The sequence below is a fragment of the Phaenicophaeus curvirostris genome, chromosome 6, assembly GCF_032191515.1.
Source record: "Phaenicophaeus curvirostris isolate KB17595 chromosome 6, BPBGC_Pcur_1.0, whole genome shotgun sequence".
NCBI lineage: Eukaryota > Metazoa > Chordata > Aves > Cuculiformes > Cuculidae > Phaenicophaeus > Phaenicophaeus curvirostris.
This window is the reverse complement of record NC_091397.1, coordinates 53178827-53200813: the sequence shown is the minus strand read 5'-3', so window position 1 is coordinate 53200813 and position 21987 is coordinate 53178827. Positions and strand designations below refer to the sequence as shown.

Below are 21987 nucleotides of genomic sequence, written 5' to 3'. Positions count from 1 at the left end.
CTAAGACAAGCATGCTTCTTCCTAAGTAACTCTTAATACCTATAGAGTCAGCTAGTGTTTTCCTGACATACACAGACCGACAGATGCTCATCACTTCTTTAGATTAATTCATCAGAAATCATCATTCACTTGTCTGCACAGACAGGAACTTGAGCCTGTTCAATGCAGTTAAAAACTGTGTGTCACTTTCATAGGCAACAATTAGAGAGAAACATTTTCTCTGGAAAGTTTAAAGTTAGTTTCTGCAGTTATGTTTGAAATAGAAAAGAAGCTGAAGTGAGTAGGAACAACACTAAAATTAAATTTCAACTGTTTTGTTTTCTGTGAATAAGCAAAGAGAAGGTAGAGATGCGATTTATTTTGCAGAAAACACTCCGGAGGATGCACATAAGACTGAGCACTTTCAATTAGTTCAGGCTGATCTAAGGTCATTTTGAAGGTACAAGTAAGAGAACTCTTAGCCACACACAATATACAATGATGAATACTCAATTTTGAAAGGCTAGCATAGTACCAATTTCACTGCACCACTTTATAGCTTAATCAGAAAAATAAGATCGCTTTCACATCACAGTCAGTGATAAAAATGAACAAGAATCAACTGGTTTGCTCTCTGCGGGAGGGAAATCAGAAAAGTTGGCATCCTGGTTCTGGCCTAAGCCCTGCTTAGACATCTAGATCTTTTTAGCAGAGTTTTTTAAGTACAGTAGGAGCAAGAGATCAAGATTATAAGCAGCAAGAAATTCTAAGCTGCAAGACATTTCTATTAATTTAACTGTTGTATCACAACCACAGTAAAACTAACACATATTTTAATTGACATTTTATCGTAATAAGTATTCCTCTCCCTTGCCAAAACAAATTTCAACCTTATGCAGTGAATCCCAACTTGCAAGTTAGCAGCATACAAGAAAATGAAAGTTTGCAGAAGAGATCTGATGGTAAAACTAGACCTGAGAGTAAAGAAGTCACTTTGAAAACACAGAAGACCATTTAAAAACCTTAGAACATTCGATGCCCTCCAAGACAACAGCACACACTGAACTCTCTACCCCAAACTACCCACTCCCTCTTCAGTCCCTGCTCAGAAAAAGTCAGTCACACAGTCACCATCTTATCAAGTTTCCTAACCTAGGTTTTTTTTAATTACAGACAAGTAATCCCAGTTTGAGCCATGCAAACCTGACAGCGATGCACCCTGACCAGGGAATCACTTATCACTAATGCCACACAGTGCCTTACAGCATCAATTACCTGCCAATATGTCTCATTGCAGATTATATACTTGTGACAAAACTGAGAGTCTCTAGCACCACGGATTTGCCATCTGGGGAGGGACACACACACACAGAGGAAAAAAAAAAAAGAGACAGGATGCACAAGGGAAAAAGTAATACCTATATTAAACTTGTTTCCCCATCCCAAAGGCAGAAAAGACCAGCCAGCAATGAAAATCAGTTTTCATTCCCCCAGTCCAGAGGAGCAGAGCTACTGTAACTAGCTACTATTTTGCAACCCTGTTTAAGCCTTTTTGATAATGCAAAAGAGCTTATAACCTACAAATTAAGGAACAAAGAAAAATCAATGTGACTTTATACTGTCTGCAATTCCATTGCAGAATTACAGAAAATAAGATGGGCTACGAGTATGTGCTACGTAAAGACAAGAGTCACTCAGGAACACAAGTAAAAACTGCATTCCACACTTGAAGGGGCAGAACTCATCAAAATTACCATCACATTTGTTGTGGTGTTGGTTTGTTCGGGTTTTCTGGTGGTTGTTTTTTTTTTGTGGTGTTTTGGGGGCTTTTTTCGGTTGTTTTGTTGGGGGGGTTTTATCACCTCAGTGACAGTGAAGGCCCTCAGCCTATTGCTCTGATCTGCGCTGGCTCCACTGGAGCACACCTGAAGTCTTATGGAGATAAGCTACTGTCTCCAGAGGTAACAGCAGCGAAGAACGAAACACCAGTGAAATATCTCAAAGGAATTAAGGGGGTGTTCCTCTAAGAAGGTGACACAGCAAAAGTCCAGCTGAAGTGTCTCTACACTGATGCACACAGCATGGCCAGCACACAGGAGGAGCTAGAAGCCACCACACTGCTAGAAAGCTACAAGCTAGTTGCCATTACTGAAAATTAGCGGGACAAATCCCGTAACTAGAGTGCAGCTATTGATGCCTACAGGCTGTTCAGGGACAGGTGAGGAAGGAGGGATGTAGACATTACTCTCTTTCTCAAGAAACGGATAGACTCTGAAGAGCTGTCTCTATAAAGAATAGCCATGAGTAGGTTGAAAGCTATGGGCAAGAACTAGAGACCAAGGCAGGAACCTTTGAACAGAATCACAGAATTAATGTAAATAACCAAAGTGATATAATCAACATGCAATCTTCCAATAAAATGGTGGAGAGAAGGGAGCTGTTTGACTAGAAAAAATGCTCATCGCTGAACCCCAAATATATTTTCCTGAAACATCCACGTTCCAAATTTCTGATAAACTCCAGTCATGCTTTTCAAAAAATCCAGCCTCTACTAAAGGAAATTGTTGAGCATCTTGAAACCACAAGCATGAAAGCAGCATGAATACAAGCAACATTTCTACCCAGTGGTCCTGTGTTTCTCAGCTGCGTTTCCAAGCCATGCAAATATTTCAGTTTTGCTGCTTTGAAGCTGACAGCTTGCAGATACTCAAAGCCCAACTCCCAGTTCTGCAGCAGGGAGTACAGACTGGGAGGGCAGGTATGCAGGAGGCTGGGGGAGACTTCGTGCTTCACAGCACCAGGGCAGCCCCGCTGGGATGCTCATGGCATGTCACCATCTGGGTCAACTCCAGAGGTTGGCATTTCAAAAATTGCAAGCCCCAGGGTCTCTATCTACCACAAGTATTCTGCGTGCTGGCATGGTGCTTTGTCAGATGTTCTGATTTTTTCCCCCCTGAGTTTCACAGCTGGCATTTTCTGATGCTTCTGAAGATATTTTTTTTTTTTTAATTAACTTCTCTGGTATAAAAGTTTTTGGATACGTATTTAAAAATCTGTTTTTCAGAACTTCTTGCAAAAGCAGAAGTATGGCATTCAGCAAGCTTGCATCAGTACACAGGAGTCTTTGCTTCCATTAAAATAAGAATTTAATTTTGTTCCTTCTGAAGTCTTACATTTTATTGGTGAATTTTAATAAATGAAATCTCAGTAAAATTAAAGGTGATTCTGTATTTTAAATGCTACTAGAGTATGGCTATAAAGATCGACTATTGTTTATTAAAAAACAGTAATCATTTGATGAACAAATTTCATCTGCAAATACAAACTACTTGCGTTGCAGTAAATAAATCAAGCGTTTGGTTTAAAAGCAACTTTGGAAGCCAATATCCTGCAACACTGATATACCATACTAATATAAATACTGGCCCTAGTGGTGTTCCTTTGATTTCATTAATTTAAATGACACTGAAAGAAACATTTCAAGACAGAAGGGTTTTGTATGTAAAAGTCACTGTTACAAAGAACATAAAATCTAACACCGTTGGTACTATGTAATTCCAAATCTCGCATTATCATGGCAGTATTTGACAACAGAAAAAGTGTTGTGCCATCTTCATTTTCCAAGTCAAAAATCTGCAAGGCAAATGGGGCTATTACAGCTCTAAATCAGCTGTAACGTTAGTAAGGAAACACATTACACTCACTGAATTAGGCAGGTTTTACATAGTTGAAAGAGAATGTTGGTATTCCAGTAGAAACAACAAAGAAATTTATATTCCTAATAAACTCCAAAATTTAATTCCAGTTATTTGGCAATGCTGCCAACAAATTAAAAAGCAGTAAAAGGGCCTGATCCTTAAGGAATCTGTTTTGAGAATGCCAGTTCTGCGTCACAAAATCCCCAACACCATCCTTACAGGCACCTTTAAGCTACATTACATGAAAAACAATTTTTCCATTTGCAGTACTTTGATTTCTCAAGTTTCCCAAACATTTCATCTACACAGGAGTTCCTATAAGGAATATGACATGAAAAATGCACAGGGGAAGGCCTCATGACCCTGTTTGACCAAATCTGGAATAAAGTGACATAGGTAATCGTGCAATGAAGTGCTTCATAGCTCCCCTAACCTAGAATAATAACCTAGAATGCCACCCCTGTTTCACGTTCCTTAAAACGTAGGCTTTAATTATTTCACTGGTTATTTCAGGGATCAAAAACTTCTACAACAGAGAAATCTATGGCTAATTTCAACACACAGCATTCAAATCTATCCTTTTTTAAAGTAGTGAGCATCCTTTGAGATACAAGAGTTTATTCCTGGTTTGGGTTCTATCTCAGCACTCGATTTAGAGTAACTACAGACCACAACAGAGCATTTTAAGGAGCTAGATGCCTTAAAGGCAGATCTCTCATAGAATCATAGAATCACCAGGTTGGAAGAGACCCACCTGATCATCAAGTCCAACCATTCCTACCAAACACTAACCCATGCCCCTCAGCACCTCGTCCACCTGTGCCTTAAACACCTCCAGGGAAGGTGAATCATCCACCTCCCTGGGCAGCCTGTTCCAGTGCCCAATGACCCTTTCTGTGAAGAATTTTTTCCTAATGTCCAGCCTAAATCTCCCCTGGCGGAGCTTGAGGCCATTCTCTCTTGTCCTGTCCCCTGTCACTTGGGAGAAGAGCCCAGCTCCCTCCTCTCCACAACCTCCTTTCAGGTAGTTGTAGAGAGCAATGAGGTCTCCCCTCAGCCTCCTCTTCTCCAGGCTAAACAACCCCAGCTCTCGCAGCTGCTCCTCGTAAGCGCTGATGCTCATCATGCCGATGCCGACGCTCATCAGAGCTCAGAGCTCTCATCCCGCATGTATCCAGTAAGACTGCTGTAACCTGACTATAGCTTCCTCAAGAGTGTGTTAGGATATAACTTCAATTTGCCCTTCAAATAGTTCAGCATCTACTGATCTGAAACCTTTGAATAAAGTGTTGGTTTTTGGAAAAGCATGAATGCAACTTCCCCTTCAAAAAAGCTTCTCTTTACCCTATCTGCTCTTCAAAAGCAAATTTTGCAATAACACTTAAAAATACTCTCGCTATTTTGTGATCACACTTACAAAATATCATTTAATAGGTATTTCTGCTGTATCATTTGTCAGCTGCCTCTTCAATACCATCTGTCCCTGGCAGAAATCAACCCTAAGTATACAATCATAAATCTTAAAAGAGTTTCAGTTCCAACATACCCTGTAATAGCTTTAATAAGCACTCCTTGTAAGTGAAACTACTTTTAAATATAACACTTTGCTTAGTGTATTTTTCAGTTAAGTTAGAGATACGACTATTCAATCAGCATGATTGTAAATCCCAGGTTCACAGATAATGTGCAAGAACAGGATTACAATACATTCCCAATTCTTTAAGGGTTACAATAGCACAGAGGTTTCTCCCAGCATGAAGTCCCAGTGCTACACTTAAGAGATATTAGAAGACTGAATTTTATTTCCAGATATTGCTACGGTCTTAAGAGTTATCATTTTGCAAGGCAGAATAGCTGTCTACCCTAAATAATTGTTTTTGCTCCTCTGCCAAGAAAGAACACATTTAAATATTTGACTTCTATGTTCCAACTTTAAACTTCACAAAGATTTAGGTATACCTAAGTTCTATAATTGAGGCCACAAACTGAAAATATGTCCAATTACAAACTGGTGTCTTAACAACACAAAGCTTATGTAGAACTTGAAAAGTAGTTGTATTAAAGTATTAAGTTTTCAAAACTTGTAAATCTGCTACAAATTAATTTGGTATCCCTGACTGTAATTAAGCTGCTATTTCTTTGGATGTTTTTTCACAATAATTTTACTCAGTTCTCAGAGCTTCACATTGTGAAAGAATTAACAAATTGCTAACTAATTTCAGCTAACATCATTTTCAGAAGCACAGCTCTGTTTTCTCACCATATGTCAAATTTAAGATGCAGCTCCAATACAGTGAGCAAGCTTAACAAGCTATTATACAATGGTCTTGTGCATGCTTAAGCACAAGAGGAAAGCATGCCATTAACAACAAAACTAATAAATATTACATAGATAACCACAAAGTGTCCTCTGAAGGCAGATGATAGGTACATCATAGTTGAAATTACTGTCATGGTGATGCCACTGATTTCTTGAACTAATGCTCACGCTAGCTTTTGAATTAAACACTTGTGCTACATTTGAAAGAAAACATTTTTTTGTAAGTTTATTTCCCTAGTAAGACTTAAACGCCACACATTAAATTTCAGGACATGTCCTCTTCAGGCCATCTTCAGGACAGAGCAACTATAGATTTCTAAGCAATCACAAAAAAAAGGAAGGAATCTTTGCCCTCTTGCTCATTACAGCATTAGTAACCAATAACTCCAGAGAACTCTTCTTGTAGGAAAAAAGCATCCTTAGCAACAAGGGTCACTTCAGCCATAATCTGCCAAACCCCAATGTTGTTTCTAGTTAAGACGTTCAGTATCAAGTTAATAGTGTATGCTCTTTGACCTGATTCTAGATAATAACAACATCAAAACTGTCATGCTGTAGATTAAAACGCTAAATCATTTACTTGTGAGTTTCACTGTAGCTAGTGGAGACCTTAAAAAGAAAAAAAGCCTTAAATGGCAGTGATAGGCATGCAGCAGAAAATAAAGGTTAAGTCTAAAGAGAGCTACAAAGCAACCTAGGAAAAAGTTGCAAGAGCAGCACTTTAGCAAAGACCAAGAGTTTATATTAATATTTAAATGCAACTCTAAGCGTGTACATTCCTAGAGAGCACAAGCTCACAATTTTTTTAATTGCCATGAGGAAAAAAAAGAAATCCATAACAAGGTATTTTTAGTGGATCTACGCTGACACACAAAGCAACTAGCAAGCACAGTATTTTTAGGATGTTAGAAGAAAAGACTATTAGCCACATAACTGCAAAGGAGGTACTAACTCTCTTCTCCAAAATTTGACTTTTCAAATCAAACACTCAGCAACTGCAAACAGACAAACCATAGAGCTATTTCTGTTTTGTGTACAGCACATTTCAGATACAGGACAAAAATTTAACTTGTGGCTGGGTGACTGGGCAAAAGGATGAACCCATGCTACCCAAGTTGCATTAAGAAAATGCATAAGTGAACAATTCATTCTGTATGGATTTCATCCCTAACAGTAGGGAAAAAAGACTAAGAAATTTGGCTATAAAAACTTTTGAGCTATATCTACATTTCCACCATGAGAAATGAATGAAGAAGAACAACAGAATGAACATTGGTCCCTTTTGCAGGCCAATAAAGCATCAGCCAATCAGCCACAGTGAAAGGTTTGGGGGGCATGCGAGAAGCATCACAGACACATCCTAAACTGGAGTTTATAGAAATGGTGACCAGCTGTAATGCACTTCCTAACAGAACAGCTGTCCCATCCTCTTCTGGTTGTTGGAGCATCCCACACAATCATGTTTCTTCCCTAACATGAAACCTGGAGTTCATTTTAAGACTTAAAGAAAAATAGCAGGTCAAACATTTGAGTTTTAAATCTACATAAAGGGGATCAGAATGACACTGTCACATACCATTCCACATTACAGGGACACAAAGATGAATGGGAATTCCAGCCAAAGAGGAGGCAAGGATGAATTCACCTTGGATGGCTTTGCTGTCTGGACACATTTTGCAAGCCCAAAAGCATCCTCATTTAACCTGGTGCCTCTGGGATTTAAGTTCAAGTTCGCAGAACAGTAGTAAAATCCATGGAAAATAATTTACTTGCCATTCAGCTAATGATTATCTGATTCTAATCAAATAACAAAACTGGAAGTGAAAACTTCTTTATCCTAATCAAACCTTATCACATAATTCACACACAAAGAAAGACACACAAAAAGAAAAAAAAAACAAGCAAGTCAAATACAGTGCAAGGAACAGTTACTGAGTTTCAGCCCCACCTGCAATCATGACTACTGGACCCCACAGCCAGCTAAACTCTCAACCACAGAGAGAGAATAAAATTTCTCATTTGAACATTTACACTCCAAAAAATGCAAGTTATTTTTATGTGGTTAAGATATTTAAATAGTAAGATTCGTCTCATGGGCTTATCTTGTTTTTAAGGTGGCTTTTTTGACATTCTAGATCTTCAAAACTATGCTGGCTTACTAAGAAAACAGACAAAATTTTGCAGAACACTTTCTTTTTGTTCATTTGGTTTCTGCTGACTATCATTTTTGTCAGCCAATGAAAAGAGAGAATGAAGTTTGACTTCCTACTTTTGTCAGAAGTCATGTTGCTCCTATAGGTCAAAAATTATCATTAACAACACATATATGAGGGCAAGAGGGCTTGAGGTATCCTGGTAGACATTGCAGCCTTATTTCTCACAATTAAAGAGGTACGCAGAGAGATGGCTTTTCGACTTGTAGTCAAGTATTTTGAGACCTATTTTGAAGCAACCAAACATCTGTGTATTTTTCCACTTCCAAGTGGTTCACCTTAAAAACCATCTCTCTTCAACTTTGGGGTTTTTTTGAAAGCATTAAGTCAGGGTGCCTTCTGGAAACATACATCTTCTCATACCCTTTAGCCTTTATGGTCCATGTAGATCTGTAACGTTGCTGTCGCTGTTACAAACCTCCCTGGCCAGGTTTTTGAACCCAGGCATAGAACAAGCACAGCTTGTAAGAAAAGCTGAGCCTAGGCTCTATAAAAATGTCTACATAACTTCTTTTGCCCAGATTACAAAGGCTGGGATTCCTTGTCAGTGAACTCAAGCATCCATTTGGGTATCGGATAAGGACTTGAATAACTGAGCAGGTTTGGTGAGCGGCTCCCTTTTACTGGAAATTCCAGTATCAAGAATTTGGTCCCATTTATGAGTAGTTGTGCGATACTAAACAGCTACCCTCCACCCTTGGATAAGAGCAACTTAATTTCATGGTATAGCTGAAACATTTTGGGTGTATTTTCCTTCAACTCAGGAATTAGAACAGTGATTTTCAGTGATAAAATAGAACACCGGTAGAGGGAAACAACAAAAAGCTCCATCATTACCACCCACAAACCTCTACAGCATTCAAAACTATGCTGTATTTAAAAAACGGACACAATAGCAGCTCATTGAAAAATACGTTCCCTTGCCTTTACCCACCCCACCCCCCACAATGCCAAAAATATGATTTCAAACATTTACTCAATGTGTATGGCAGAAAAACCCCCTCATCTTTTAATCCATTTCATTGATAAGAAAAAAGATAAGTCACTACAATTATTTTTGAAAAAAAAATATAGCAGTTTGTGAAAACAATGCCCTTTCCATAAAGAGAGCAGTGTTGTGGAGCATATTATGTAACCCAGCCAGTATGTGGAGAAGGGGCTGAGCAAGGGAATGCCCATCTTACTGTGTCATCTATCTGTAATACTTGAGGACACAAATAAGAAAATTTGCCAAGAGAGAAAACAGCACAATACAGGCTCTGTTTATGCTCCAGTGAAAGATCACACCACACTAGGCAAGGTATGCACATCACCATCCTAGCTGAAATCCACTGCATTATGTTCGGACCAATGACACTTTTGTTCAGAAAAGCTGGGGTTTCTGCCTTTTTCATCACAAAGGCCAGTGCTAGAATGACAACTCCTACATGCATCTGATGTAAATCAGGTTTTCATCTCACTAACTGCATTGTCTTGGTGACGAGAAATCGTGTTTCTCCGGTTGTGCGTTTAGTGTTACTACCTCTTCCTCCTGGAGCAAGCTGTAACATTTGATTGTGCTTAATAAGTTAAGTAATTTTGTACAGTCAAGTCAACTAGCTGCAACAGGGAGAAATCCTTCTTTTAAGATACCCTTGCGCTATTCAGAACACACTGACTTAAAATATCGTACAATCTATGCTAAAATACAAATTGTTAGGCAAGAAAAAATCTGACAGATCTATTCTGAAGAATGAAAACTAAAGTCGAAACAATCCTGTACCCAACCATAAGTGTCTGCAACAGAAAACAAAAAGCACCTACATTAATCAAAAACCAAACCCTCTGCTGGTGAAGATTAAAACTTCTCTAGAAGTGCTGGTAACTTTAGGATCAAAGTACTTTATCCACAATGTTCCTTAGGCCAGGTGGACATGGGATAAGCTTAGGAGATGGTGTTATAGGAAGAACTATCAGCGAGTAAAGCAAGACATTTACACTCCTTTGAGACAATAAGCCAGCATCATGTAATTTATTTATAAGTTACCATAATTACAGGTATACAACTTATTTTATGCAAATAAAAATGGAAATGAAAGTAATGATCAGGAAGGACGATAATACAGTAGGACTTTAGTAAAGACAGAAAAGAGAACAAAATTCCACTCTTTTTTAAGACTGAAAGGCACAGGCTGATATCATGGGCCTGAGAAAATTCCCCTCAAACTTCACATTCTAGACAGACATTGCATCTGAACTTTTAGGATATACTCTTCAGCAGGGACTTGGAGATCCCTCACTGCAAAAGGAACTTCAGTTCATTCATCCTCATACACCACCATGAGCCTTTCCAGGCCCTACAGACACCTACCAACAGCCTATGACAGCCCTTCCCTTCCTACAGTATATAGCAAACACATGAGAAACACTTTCTCTTCCCAGCTTTTGATATACATCCATCCTTTACTTTATTGCAGTATGGAACTTAAAGGACTATCTACCTTGGATAGAGTCTGTGTACAAGGGCCAGACTGTACAAAGAACTGATGGCGCCTTAGATATTGGGAAGAAATTTTTTGCTATGAGGGCGACAAGGCACTGGAACAAGTTGCCCAGAGAGGTAGTGGCTGCCCCATCCCTGGAGACATACAGGGACAGGCTGGAAGAGACTTTGAGCAACCTGATCCAGCGGAACGTGTCCCTGCTCATGGCAGGGGGTTGGAACTAGATGATAATTCAGGTTCCTTCCAACCCAAACCATTCTATGATATTCCACAGCACATACGTAAGATTGTTTAACCCCTGGCAAAGTAGGAGAAGATGGTCTTGTTCAAAGGTATGTTGCATATGCATAAAAAGTTTTCACTCAGGAAATTACTGCAAGTAATCAGTATATTCAAATCCTATCTTGTATTAGCAAGCAATACATTCTTTAAGGACTGTGTCTATGCTGGAAGTTAATGCACATTAAGCCTACTGAGATTTTTTTTTCTTCTCTTTGCTCTTTCAGTGGGGATATGCTGTTCTCAAATTCCAATCCTTTGCGTGACAGGCACAGCAACTGCCAGGAGTAACCCCAGTAAGCTCTGACTATTCAAGACCTTGCCTCTAGCTTGTTTTGTACAAGCAGAACTTCAATTACGCTTTGAAGGCGACAATCTCAAGTAGTTGTTGCTAAAAGTAATATAGCAAATCAGACGTGATCTACAAAATCATCCTCACTAAGAATCATACTGGAGACTCAAACACAAAATTCCTGAAACACATTTAAATGTGATCTAATTATTCATGGTTCTCTACATCAATGCTAATTTTTCAATGTAAAAGAAATAACAATGACCAAAACAAAACCTGTCTGTCAAACCTCCAATTACTGTAAAACAAATTCCCTGTACAGCCAATACTGTAAAAACCATGCTGTGCAGACACCCAAGCTTGTTTGCCCAGTTTAGTAAACAGCAGAAACCATTTTAGCACAGTGCTAGGCAAGCTTACTAGACCCAATGAGAAGGGGGTTATATTAGCCTAAGTAGCACATTACACTAATATTAATTCATACTAAGTCTCCAAGAAGCATATTAAGCACATTGTTCTTTTCAGAGACCCATGCTTTGTAATGGTAACTTCAGAGTTACCATCCACAGATTCCACTGTACCAAGCAGCAACTTGCTGGCATCAGTCATATTATCCTGTAACCCCACTGAAGGTTTGCATCACTGGAATAAGAATGATAATTCATTTGCACAAGTTAAATACAATGTTATCAACATGAAGCACGGAATTATTCTCCTTTAAACTGTCCAGGTTCTCTCAATTAAGATTTTTGACAGGCTGAGAGAATTGGGCTTGTTCAGCCTGGAGAAGAGAAGGCTCCAAGGAGATCTTATAGCGACCTTCCAGTACCTGAAAGGGGCTGCAAGAAAGCTGGAGAGGGACTATTCATAAAAGCTTGTGGTGACAGGATGAGGGGGAATGTGTATAAACTGGAAAGGAGCAGATTTAAACTTGATATAAGGAAGAACTTCTTCACCATGAGTGGTGAGGCACCGGCACAGGTTGCCCAGAGAAGTTGTGGCTGTCCCATCTCTGGAGGTGTTCAAGACCAGGCTGGATGGGGCCTTGGGCAGTCTGAGCTAGTGGGAGGTGTCCCTGCCCATGGCAGGGGGGTTGGAACTGGATGATCTTTAAGGTCCCTTCCAACCCAAACTGTTCTATGATTCTGAAGAAAATGCCTAATTATAAAGATTTGTACTGAAAACACTCAGAACCTGTTTCTAGGCCAGAAGACGAACTCAATGCCATTTGGTCACACCTTATATAGAGGCTGAAAATCACAACTCACTCTCTAAACTACTAAAAAGGAAATAAGATTATCTGATTATTCATTACAGATGACATGCTTGAAAAACTTTCCACTGTAATGAACGGGAAATCCATAACTTATTAACAGTTACTTTAATAAACTGCCATATTATGAATTTAAGTCTTCTTTGAGTAGCTGGCACATGCTGCAAGTTTCCGCAACACTTAGAAGAATTAGGTCTCTAAAGCTCTAAGTTTCTGGAACCAATTACACTTCAGATCTGTGGAGCACAATGTCTTGTACCAGATCCTTTAGAAGTGGAAGCTGTAGCAAAGTTCCCATGTAGCAAAGCTTCTTTTTATCCCTTCAGATTCATAACATGAATATTCATGTTTTTAAGAACTGACTTAATTCTTTAGGAAAATAACTCCAGGACATTCCCATATGGTAGCACTGAATTCTATCAGCTCACCTGAAAAAGCCTCACTAAACTCAAGCACGTTCAAGTGAGACGTTTTATAAGCTAACTTTGCATTTTCTTAATAAAAAACCCTTACATGAGCTAGTCACACAGTGTCCTAAAATACAACTCCTAGATCTTCTTGCCCATGAGCTAATACAGCACCATATTAAGCCCAATGCATGGCTTTAAATGCATGGCAGAACCTGCTCCTGTCTGCACAGGACCACACATGCTCTCCCAGTATCACAGAATCACAGAATAACCAGGTTGGAAGAGACCCACCGGATCATCGAGTCCAACCGTAAATAGGATTCTTCACAGAATTTTCCTGCTGTTCTTCAGATGCAAGAAATTTCCATTAAGTGAATACATTGCAAAGCAGGAGAGTCTTGAGAGACTTAAGAAAGTTGAATACTGAGACTACCTAGAAGGAGAAAAGCGATCCAGTACCGTGACGTGTGCATTGGACAAAAGTCCAAGCAAAAGCTTCAGGAGACAGAAACACCTTCCGCTCGTTCTACAGCTCTACTTTACTCTAAGTCCAAGTGCAAACTGGATGGAGAAGATGTGCTACCAATCGTCTCTGAGATTATATACACATTTTCTTCTCTCCTGTATGTATGAAAAATATACTTACATATACCTCATGCAAAACGATAATATCAAATTAAATAAAGCCATTAATTATTTTAAACGACTCCACCTAATTACAAAAGCTCTCTCAATCATCAATAGAGGGTAACAAATCTTTCACTGAACAGTTAGCAGCAGAAGCATCTGAAGGCATAACCCAATTTGTGTTATGTTTTATGCCCACCCTGACTCCATCTGCTCCCTGCAAGGTCTCACCAGCCTCTATTTGCCCAATGCAAGGTTTCTCAGACTCCCTGCCCCAGAATCCCAAGTGGGGTTCCAGGCAGAGGCTGCCAGGTAAGGAGCTGCTGCACTGAGTCGAGCCCTGTTTTTCTCAGCAGTGTTTTTTACCTGGCAGGATTCTCATTACTAGTGTTTGCTTATACAGGAACTTTTTTATTTCCTCTCCAACCTCCTACAGAGATTTCAAGGGACTGTACTCATTACATGCTTACTGTCATTAACATTAGATAAGCTATCATTTTTTTTAAATATACACACACACACGTGCTTATAATTAACATATAACTTGCATACTTATATATGTAGGCACACACACGTACATATATGTCTTTTCAATATACAGTTCTTATTTCCTGGACAACTCATAGCAAGTCACTGTGCTTAATAACCTAAAGGACAAAACTGAATTAAAATTACTAGTACCAAACTCAAAGTTATAACTCATCCTATGTTCTCAAATTGCAAAGTCTTTCAAACTCGCAAATACCTGTAATTTTATCTCCCAAATCTGCTACTCTCTAAACTGGAAATAAAAACAGACTACAAATAATGTTCAATCAAGAATAAACAGGCCTGTTGGCAACAAAAACAACTGCAAAGTTGAACAGAATTTTAAATAGATAAATCATTTGGAAAATTAGCAAGCATTATGAAACCATTTCCCCTCTACATCTGATCAATAAAACCTCAAGCTATAAATCTTAAAAGTTGCACTAGTGATAACCAGTACGTTATAAAAGATGAGAGATTAAAATATGTCCTCATTCTAAATCTCTTCGAGAATAAAAGCGTTCTCAATAGGGGAAAAGGTGCAAACATTTCTGTGGTTTTTTTTTTTTAATACAGCAAAAGTAATTGGTTTTCACTGAATACTTCTTTGCTGTGATTAGAGATTCATGGTATTATATTTTCAGAGAGAAAGCCTTAAATATAAGATTGTTTTTAATAGGTCTAGACTGTGCACCCCTCCAAGATATTACTACAACTTACACATTCACATTGTCAGTCTAGATAGTTCAAGTCACAGTAATTACGGTGTTTCTTTATTAAATGCTTCTCTGCAATTGGAAATTAGCAAAAGACCCAGTTAAAAAAAGAGAGACTGACACTTTTAAAAAGAAAAACACACCAGACAAACTCTTCAGCAATTACCACAACTAAGAAAGGAAAATTCATACTCTGAACTATTAAGTTAAGACCTAAAAGAATAAAACAATTGTGCTTTTCAGAATATTCTACTATTTTCTGGAAGATTTTTTAATTCCTCCTTCACAGTCAAATCAGCAAACCAGAAGTTAAAAGCATTGCCTGCACAGTCTGTCCTGCCAGGGAATACAAGAAGATGCTGCTCCACAGCACCAAATACATTAGTGCAAGTTTTTGTTGGCAGCTCCAGCTATCAACAAAAACAGTTCATCATGCAAATAGTCTGCACTGCCTGCAGGAACCTGACAAAAGTGTTGGCAACACTGGGTCCACTGCACGCCTGAGATACACAGACAAGTTAGAAAACCCATAATCTCTTCAGAAACAGCTTGAAGAGTTAAAAACTGTGCGCAATCCCTGCTTAGCCTCTGCTACCTTATGCTGGCTTTGAAATAGTATTTATTCTCACCAGTTCAGATATAAAATCTGCACAGTAGCTTTGCTCTGTCAGAAGCTTTATCTAGTAACAAGTGGTCTTTAATAAATTGGCCTGGAAAACTATTTCCCTGCAAGCAAGCTCCAAGTGGAACAAATCACAAACTATTACAAAACATCACAGCCCTTTTTGTCTGATCAAGGGTCAGGGTCATCCTGAAGTGCAAAGGAGTGATTCGGAAACGTTTGGCTACCCATTGCTTTTACCTGGCATTTTTTTCTGTGTAAATCCATCAAAGTTCTACCCACTGTTTTCAAAGCCATTTCCTGGGACAGGAAAACAGCCTCCCTGAACCCCCCACCCCAAAAGCACAGTATTGCAGATAAAACTACCTTTATTTGGAAAATCACCACGTGTCAACTTACTCTGAGTGACTTCTTCCACTGCCCCAGCCAGCAAACTCTTACACTAGTGTGACTGGTTAGAAAAGGTACTAATAACAGAAGACCTAAGTTAAACACTTCAAAGCATAGCAGTTAATGCATAAAAAGGTTTCTAGGAAGCATAGGTATATCAAGCTAAAGTGAATTTACATTTGTATTTGCAGGCATGCAGACTTTTTGTCAAAAACAAAAGAAAAAATTTTCCACATTAGTCACTCATAAAATAAGTGACTACAGAAACATCATCAACATAGAGATGAAAAAATTCCTAAAGACTATTTTTACCTTATTACACATTATGGCTTTTTGTTTATTTGTTTTTAAGCAAGGCCAAAATATATCCTTCTGTAAGTTTCTTCACATTTGAAAATATTTCAATATAACTGCTGAATTAGAGAGCAATTACAGTTTTCCACATAATGACATATTAAAAAATCTTCTGATTTATTAAATTGGTACAAAATGTATTTGTATTATCAGAACACCAAACTCTAAATTTTGTAGAATGTTCCATATTTCAGTCAAGTAATTCAGGTTTCCCTGTTTCACACTGCACCCACAAGTCCTCAAGAAAAAAAAAACCAGTTACCTCACAGTTCAACCCACGGGATTAAGTAGAGAGATGAAAGCCAGGAGATGGGATAGTCATTACCTATTTTTACCATTTAACCTCTTTTAGGACTTTGCTGACCAACACCAGCACCACAAAAAAAATTTTCTTGCTATGTAAACTGCACTATACTTTTCATTATCAACTACTAAATTACTGGGATGTTTGAGCCCCTCAATAATCTAATTCTCAGATCCAATGCTGTATGAGAAGTCCTAGACTTGTCACTAGACTGACAACCAATTATCCTTCTCTTCCAGTACATGCAATGACCCACAAAGCAAGATAAATTCAAAATCAACAGGAAATCAAATAAACGTCATATCTTACCCTAGAACAACATCCAGCAACATTTTCCTAGTACGCAAATAACACAAACAAGAAGTTATGCAAACCCACATTGGGCAGGACTGGGAAGGGAGCCCACATCTCTACTGCAACAGTCATCCAGGCAGCAACCCTACTGCTCATAATAACAAAGTGTGACACATTCAGTTAGCCCTCCTGTTTGTACCTAGTGCTTCCCTGCTACTGCATCAGTCCCCTTACCGCTCCCAGGAACAAAACTTGTGATTTATGGGCAACACCTCATTGCTATCTAATACAGGTCAGGGGTAAGGAGGGCAAACAAGATCATTGGTTCTATGGTTTTGGTTTGGTTTCCTTTCTTTCCAAATCAGTAGAAGCGAGCTTTTACATTATTTTTTGTTACTTACTATAGAAAAGAGGCATTAAATTAAGAGCTGTGCTGGGTGGCCCACAGTCCAGAATAAAAATCATACACAAAACCCCAACGTCTACAGTCCTTGGTATAGTATACGGAATTTCACTTTGCTATCTTACATTTTATGTTGGACAAAAACCCCACTGAGTCACACAGAAAACAGATTTAAAATATGTTTTATAGTTTAAATCTATTTTAATCTCACAAAGCACAGTGAGCAGTAAGATACAGGTGTTTCACGCTTAAGTCACTTATCTCATAGGTCAATATCACTATTCTAAATAGAAGTGAGCACTTTTGAACATTGGGAGAAATCTGTGATTACTCCAAAACCAGTGCTTGTTTGGCTTTAGTGTGAGAAGAGCAAGAGGTACTCTGACACCAGTTCCAGAGGGGATCAAATGTTTATCCCCTCGGCTAAGATCAAGTGCAATCAAGTTATAAAAACTGCATATTGGGTTACCTGAAGTATCACTTTTCATGGGAAGGAATATTACCCTAATAGGTCTAGGAGGAGGAAAAAATTTTCTAATTTTGAACAATCATTTCAATAGTCAGATCTGCAGCCTTTAAATAATTTTTGACAGTGAGCTGGTATTTCCTCCACAAAATTACATTCTTAACAAGACAGCCAAAATGAGATATTCCATTTTCAGGATCTTTTCAACTAAATGTATGTGATAAAAGTTTTAGTTACAAACAGGAATGGCACAGTTTGCAACAGTAATAGGCCTCAAATCTCAAAAAAACCCAAACAAATCCTTATTTATAAAAGGCAATGCTGAAAACATTTATTTAACTAAAACTAACTGCTGAAAAGCACATAAAATCCAAACCAGTCATACTAATCCAATCAGCAAGAGCAGGAAATGTCGAGGATCCCCATTAACTAATGAAGAGATATTAAATGGGCCAATTATCAGATGAGATTTTCCTTACTGCAGAGTCTCAAAAGCTCAGGATGATACCAAGAAATAATAAATCTTTGTTTTAACGTATATATGCACACAGAGAGAGAGAGAGAGAGAGAAGAGCCTATAGCAGAAATTGTATCAGGCTTGACATATGCCATGTGTGTGATTTAAGCTTTATTCATGGAACTTGCATCTACAGTTTCTCAAGCTTTCTTGGAGAAGAGGAGGGGGAAGTAACCCCTTCCTCTCCCTATTTTCCACTAACTGGAGTCTCAAGAGAGTTCACCCTCCAAACAACACATTTGAGCAAAGCTCCTATAAATCAGTTTTGTCTATAAAAAAGCTGCACGCTTCAAACTCAGAGAACCACATTTCATGGTTTTTAAATCACGGTTCAAGCAGCTAGGGACACACTCAATTTGCTCTTTCTTCACAAAAGATTACAAGTGCAGAGTGGAATACAATACATACTTTCTAAATCTAGAGAGAGTGCGTGACTCAAGAAGGCTGGTGTGGCATGAAGAGAACAATCTTCTTCCTGAAAAAGCCTGTTTGCTATCATACATCATCCTACAGTCACACCGAGCCACTCCTGTTATGAAAGGACAGTCATCGTAGAATCTTTCTAAATATAACACTATATGGTAGAAGACCTCATCTGTTTTAGGAATAATGCTCTAACACAGCCCACCGTGGCTGCAACCCTTAGATACTACCCTAATATCAAACAGTTATCACAGTCTAGCATTTGGAAGCCAAACAGACAGACTCAACTCACTTCACTTTAAAAAAGAATATTAAGCCAATTATGATTAATGCGAAAGATAACACGCCTTGAAAGTAAAAAGGTAAATGAAGCTGGATGACAATAGAAGGGGAAAAAAACCACCTACATTTCATAAAGACACTAACAGCTTTTCTAGATGAATGCCCCTGTCACAACAAAGACCTGCAACAGCTCTCTCTGCAGCTCACTTCTGGGCAAAATGAATTTGCAGAACCCCATTAGGTCTCTAGTTACAGCGTCCAACCCATGCTCAAGGGACAAGAGGAAGGAAGGAATCTCAACTATTAGAATACAAACTGCAAAATAATTAGTTGCTCTTGAGAGAGGGAAAAGACTTTGCAGAGGCATTGGAGGGAATGACTCTGGAATTCAAACAACTGTACTTGGATAGTGAAGTGGAAAAAAAAAATCCAGCATACACACTGGTCTAATACAATCCACAACGGTCAAAACACTTTATCACAATCCATCTCTTTATTAGGAAATATTCATAACCACTTCATTTTCTTCACTTTTCCCCTCCTTCTCACCACACCAATTTCTAACACATAATTAAGGGGACAACATTGGGTCTAGACTACATAGAGATCTATAATCTCCAGCCAAGTACACACAGCAAACAAAAAAAAACAAAGGAGAAGAACAAAACACACACAGATGGACACCAACAAAAATCCATGAGGTAGTTTTACTTCATTTCTACCAAACAATGGGAGAATTTATATACTAGTTTAGTCCCAACAAACAGTGCTTTAAGGGATATATATGCACATAATATTAAACACTTCAGAAGGACTAGGACTGCCATGATAGGAAGGAATGGTCATGTGTGATAAACGTGGCAATGGTGAAGAAAGTGGCTGTGAGAAAACAGCGTATTTGTTTTGTATGGATTCTAAACACATTTTGGGTGGTACTAGCCCAAGACATACACATGTTCTGTTAATGGGAGATGCACCCACAGAAAGGAACAAAAAAAAAAAAAAATTAAGATGTAAAATATTTTAAAAACCCACCACATTTTGAATATTCTACCTACAATACTTTTTATCACTGTAAACACCTGGCAGTCTAAGCTAACCCTCTTCAAAGACATCAATTACACGTTCTCCTACTTAAGCACATCTGCTGACTTCGTACTTACAGTAACTGCTGGCAAAATTTGATAGAACAAAAACCAAAACCAAACCACTACCATGTACATACTGAAATCCAGCAGAAGCTTTTAAAATACAGATAATCAAAAAAGAAGAAAAGTAGTAACCTGACTTTGTTTAAAGGCACTATAGCTATGAATGCTAAACCTGACTTACACATACAGGAATCTAAAATGATTCATAATACAGACTAATCGGTTTCTAAAAATACAACTGACAGTGTGACCAGAGTGTATATATGAAGAGACTACAAAAATGCACAGCTAATGCTCTCACAACTAAACAGGAGACTGACTTCTCACATTATATAACCCATCATACAATCTTGGTGAAGAGCATATAAAGCCACTGAAAAAGGAGAGGAAAAAAGTCCAACCTTACCATAAAAAACTTTAGATTTGACAGCAAATTTATTTACATGGGGTCCTACTCAAGCCCTTCCACACAATGAGAAAGCTTCTTTACACTTCAGTTGGCATTCATCAAATGTAAATTCTGCAGAATGCTTTTAAATGTCAAAATACACACAGCAAAGTAAATATTTGCTTCTAGTCTACTTCTTTCAAGAAGAAAATGTAAACAAATATCATGTTCTTACATCAGCCACTATGCAGCATCTAGATATTACGTCTTTGCTTTTCAGCATCACTTTTCTTCTGCTGCTGTTGGAGAAGAAACTGCTACATATATTCCCACAGTGTCCTAAATGGTTTATGTCAGTCTGCTTTAATAATCAAAACAATTTTTAATCAGTGTAAAGAGTTTATGCTAGTTCTTGCATACTGTCAAACAAGCATACTAGAATTTTAATAGAAAACAAATATAGTAAACTGCATGGTCTTCAAATCTTGAATTTCACCCAATGTAATAAACTAAATTCCATTTCAATAGAGTTCTTTAGTGTGCAATGCCTGGGTTCACAGCACTGCAAATAGGACAAAAGCTCATTTTTACTTATTAATATAATCATCAGGCTTCTCTTTTTAAAATCCACTATTAAATCTACCTACTGAAACTCGACTATTTTCTTATAATTGTTCAATATATACTATATGCTGCATTTAATTTTAAAAGAATTAAAGTCTACATTGCACCACACTTAACCAGTCGAACTTTCAAAAAAAGTCTGATGCAAATGTAGAAACAATCTTTTCAGTTACTCGAGCACTGCAGAAATAACATCTGAAAGGAACAGAGAATTAGGTCTTTACTATCAACATAAATCTAGAAAGTCACACTCCTCCTTCCCAGTATTAAGTGCATGGATAGGCTATTACAGGAAAGCAATAAAATTTACAGCTCATAAATTAGCAAAGTTTTGAAGCAATTAGTACAGCAGAAAGTCATAACAAAACAAAACTAAAATGAATTCAAAGCTAATGATATTTGGTTTTACCTGAAAATTAACATCTTCTTTCTTAAATATGAGTGCTCGAACTTCATCAGGATCTCCATTAAATATAGCTTGAACCAATGGTGGCTGAAATGAAGAAAAAAAAAACATCTTAGAAAATAACCCCAGTTCAGTTTTAGTGATAAACATACAGGTTTTCTGATACTCAACACAAATAGTATGATGACTAAACAAGACATCTCAGGCAGTGAAATAAAGAAATTAGCAACAGTAGATAGAACTGAAGAAGTTCTAAGTTTCAAAAAACTGAAACACACAAACATACTGTAGAGTATGAAATACCGAATAACTCACAGTTAATGAAATATTGAGTAAAAAAACAACACCCAAGGGCCCAGAAGACTAATTTACAACAGCTGAAATGTGAACTCCTCATAAGAAAATTAGGGCTGTTAACATGCTGCAAATTCTATACAATATAAACAAACTGCACCCCCCAACTTTTACATTAGCAAAAAGTTACTAGAAGTTTTTCACCTGTTTAGATAGAGTGGGAAAGTAAAGTGCATCAGATAAGTATGGAA

The 21987-nt window shown here is 38.0% G+C and overlaps 1 protein-coding gene across 5 annotated transcripts in view; it reads right to left on the bottom strand.

Moving 5' to 3' along the window:
- The window catches only part of ANKRD28 (ankyrin repeat domain 28), a 120971-nt gene that overhangs the window by 55544 nt on the left and 43440 nt on the right, over positions 1 to 21987 (bottom strand). For all 5 annotated transcript variants that reach the window (XM_069860191.1, XM_069860193.1, XM_069860192.1 and 2 more), the window contains exon 2: positions 21446 to 21529. In XM_069860191.1, coding sequence (XP_069716292.1) covers positions 21446 to 21529 — 84 coding nt within the window. The remainder of the gene's footprint in view (positions 1 to 21445; positions 21530 to 21987) is intronic.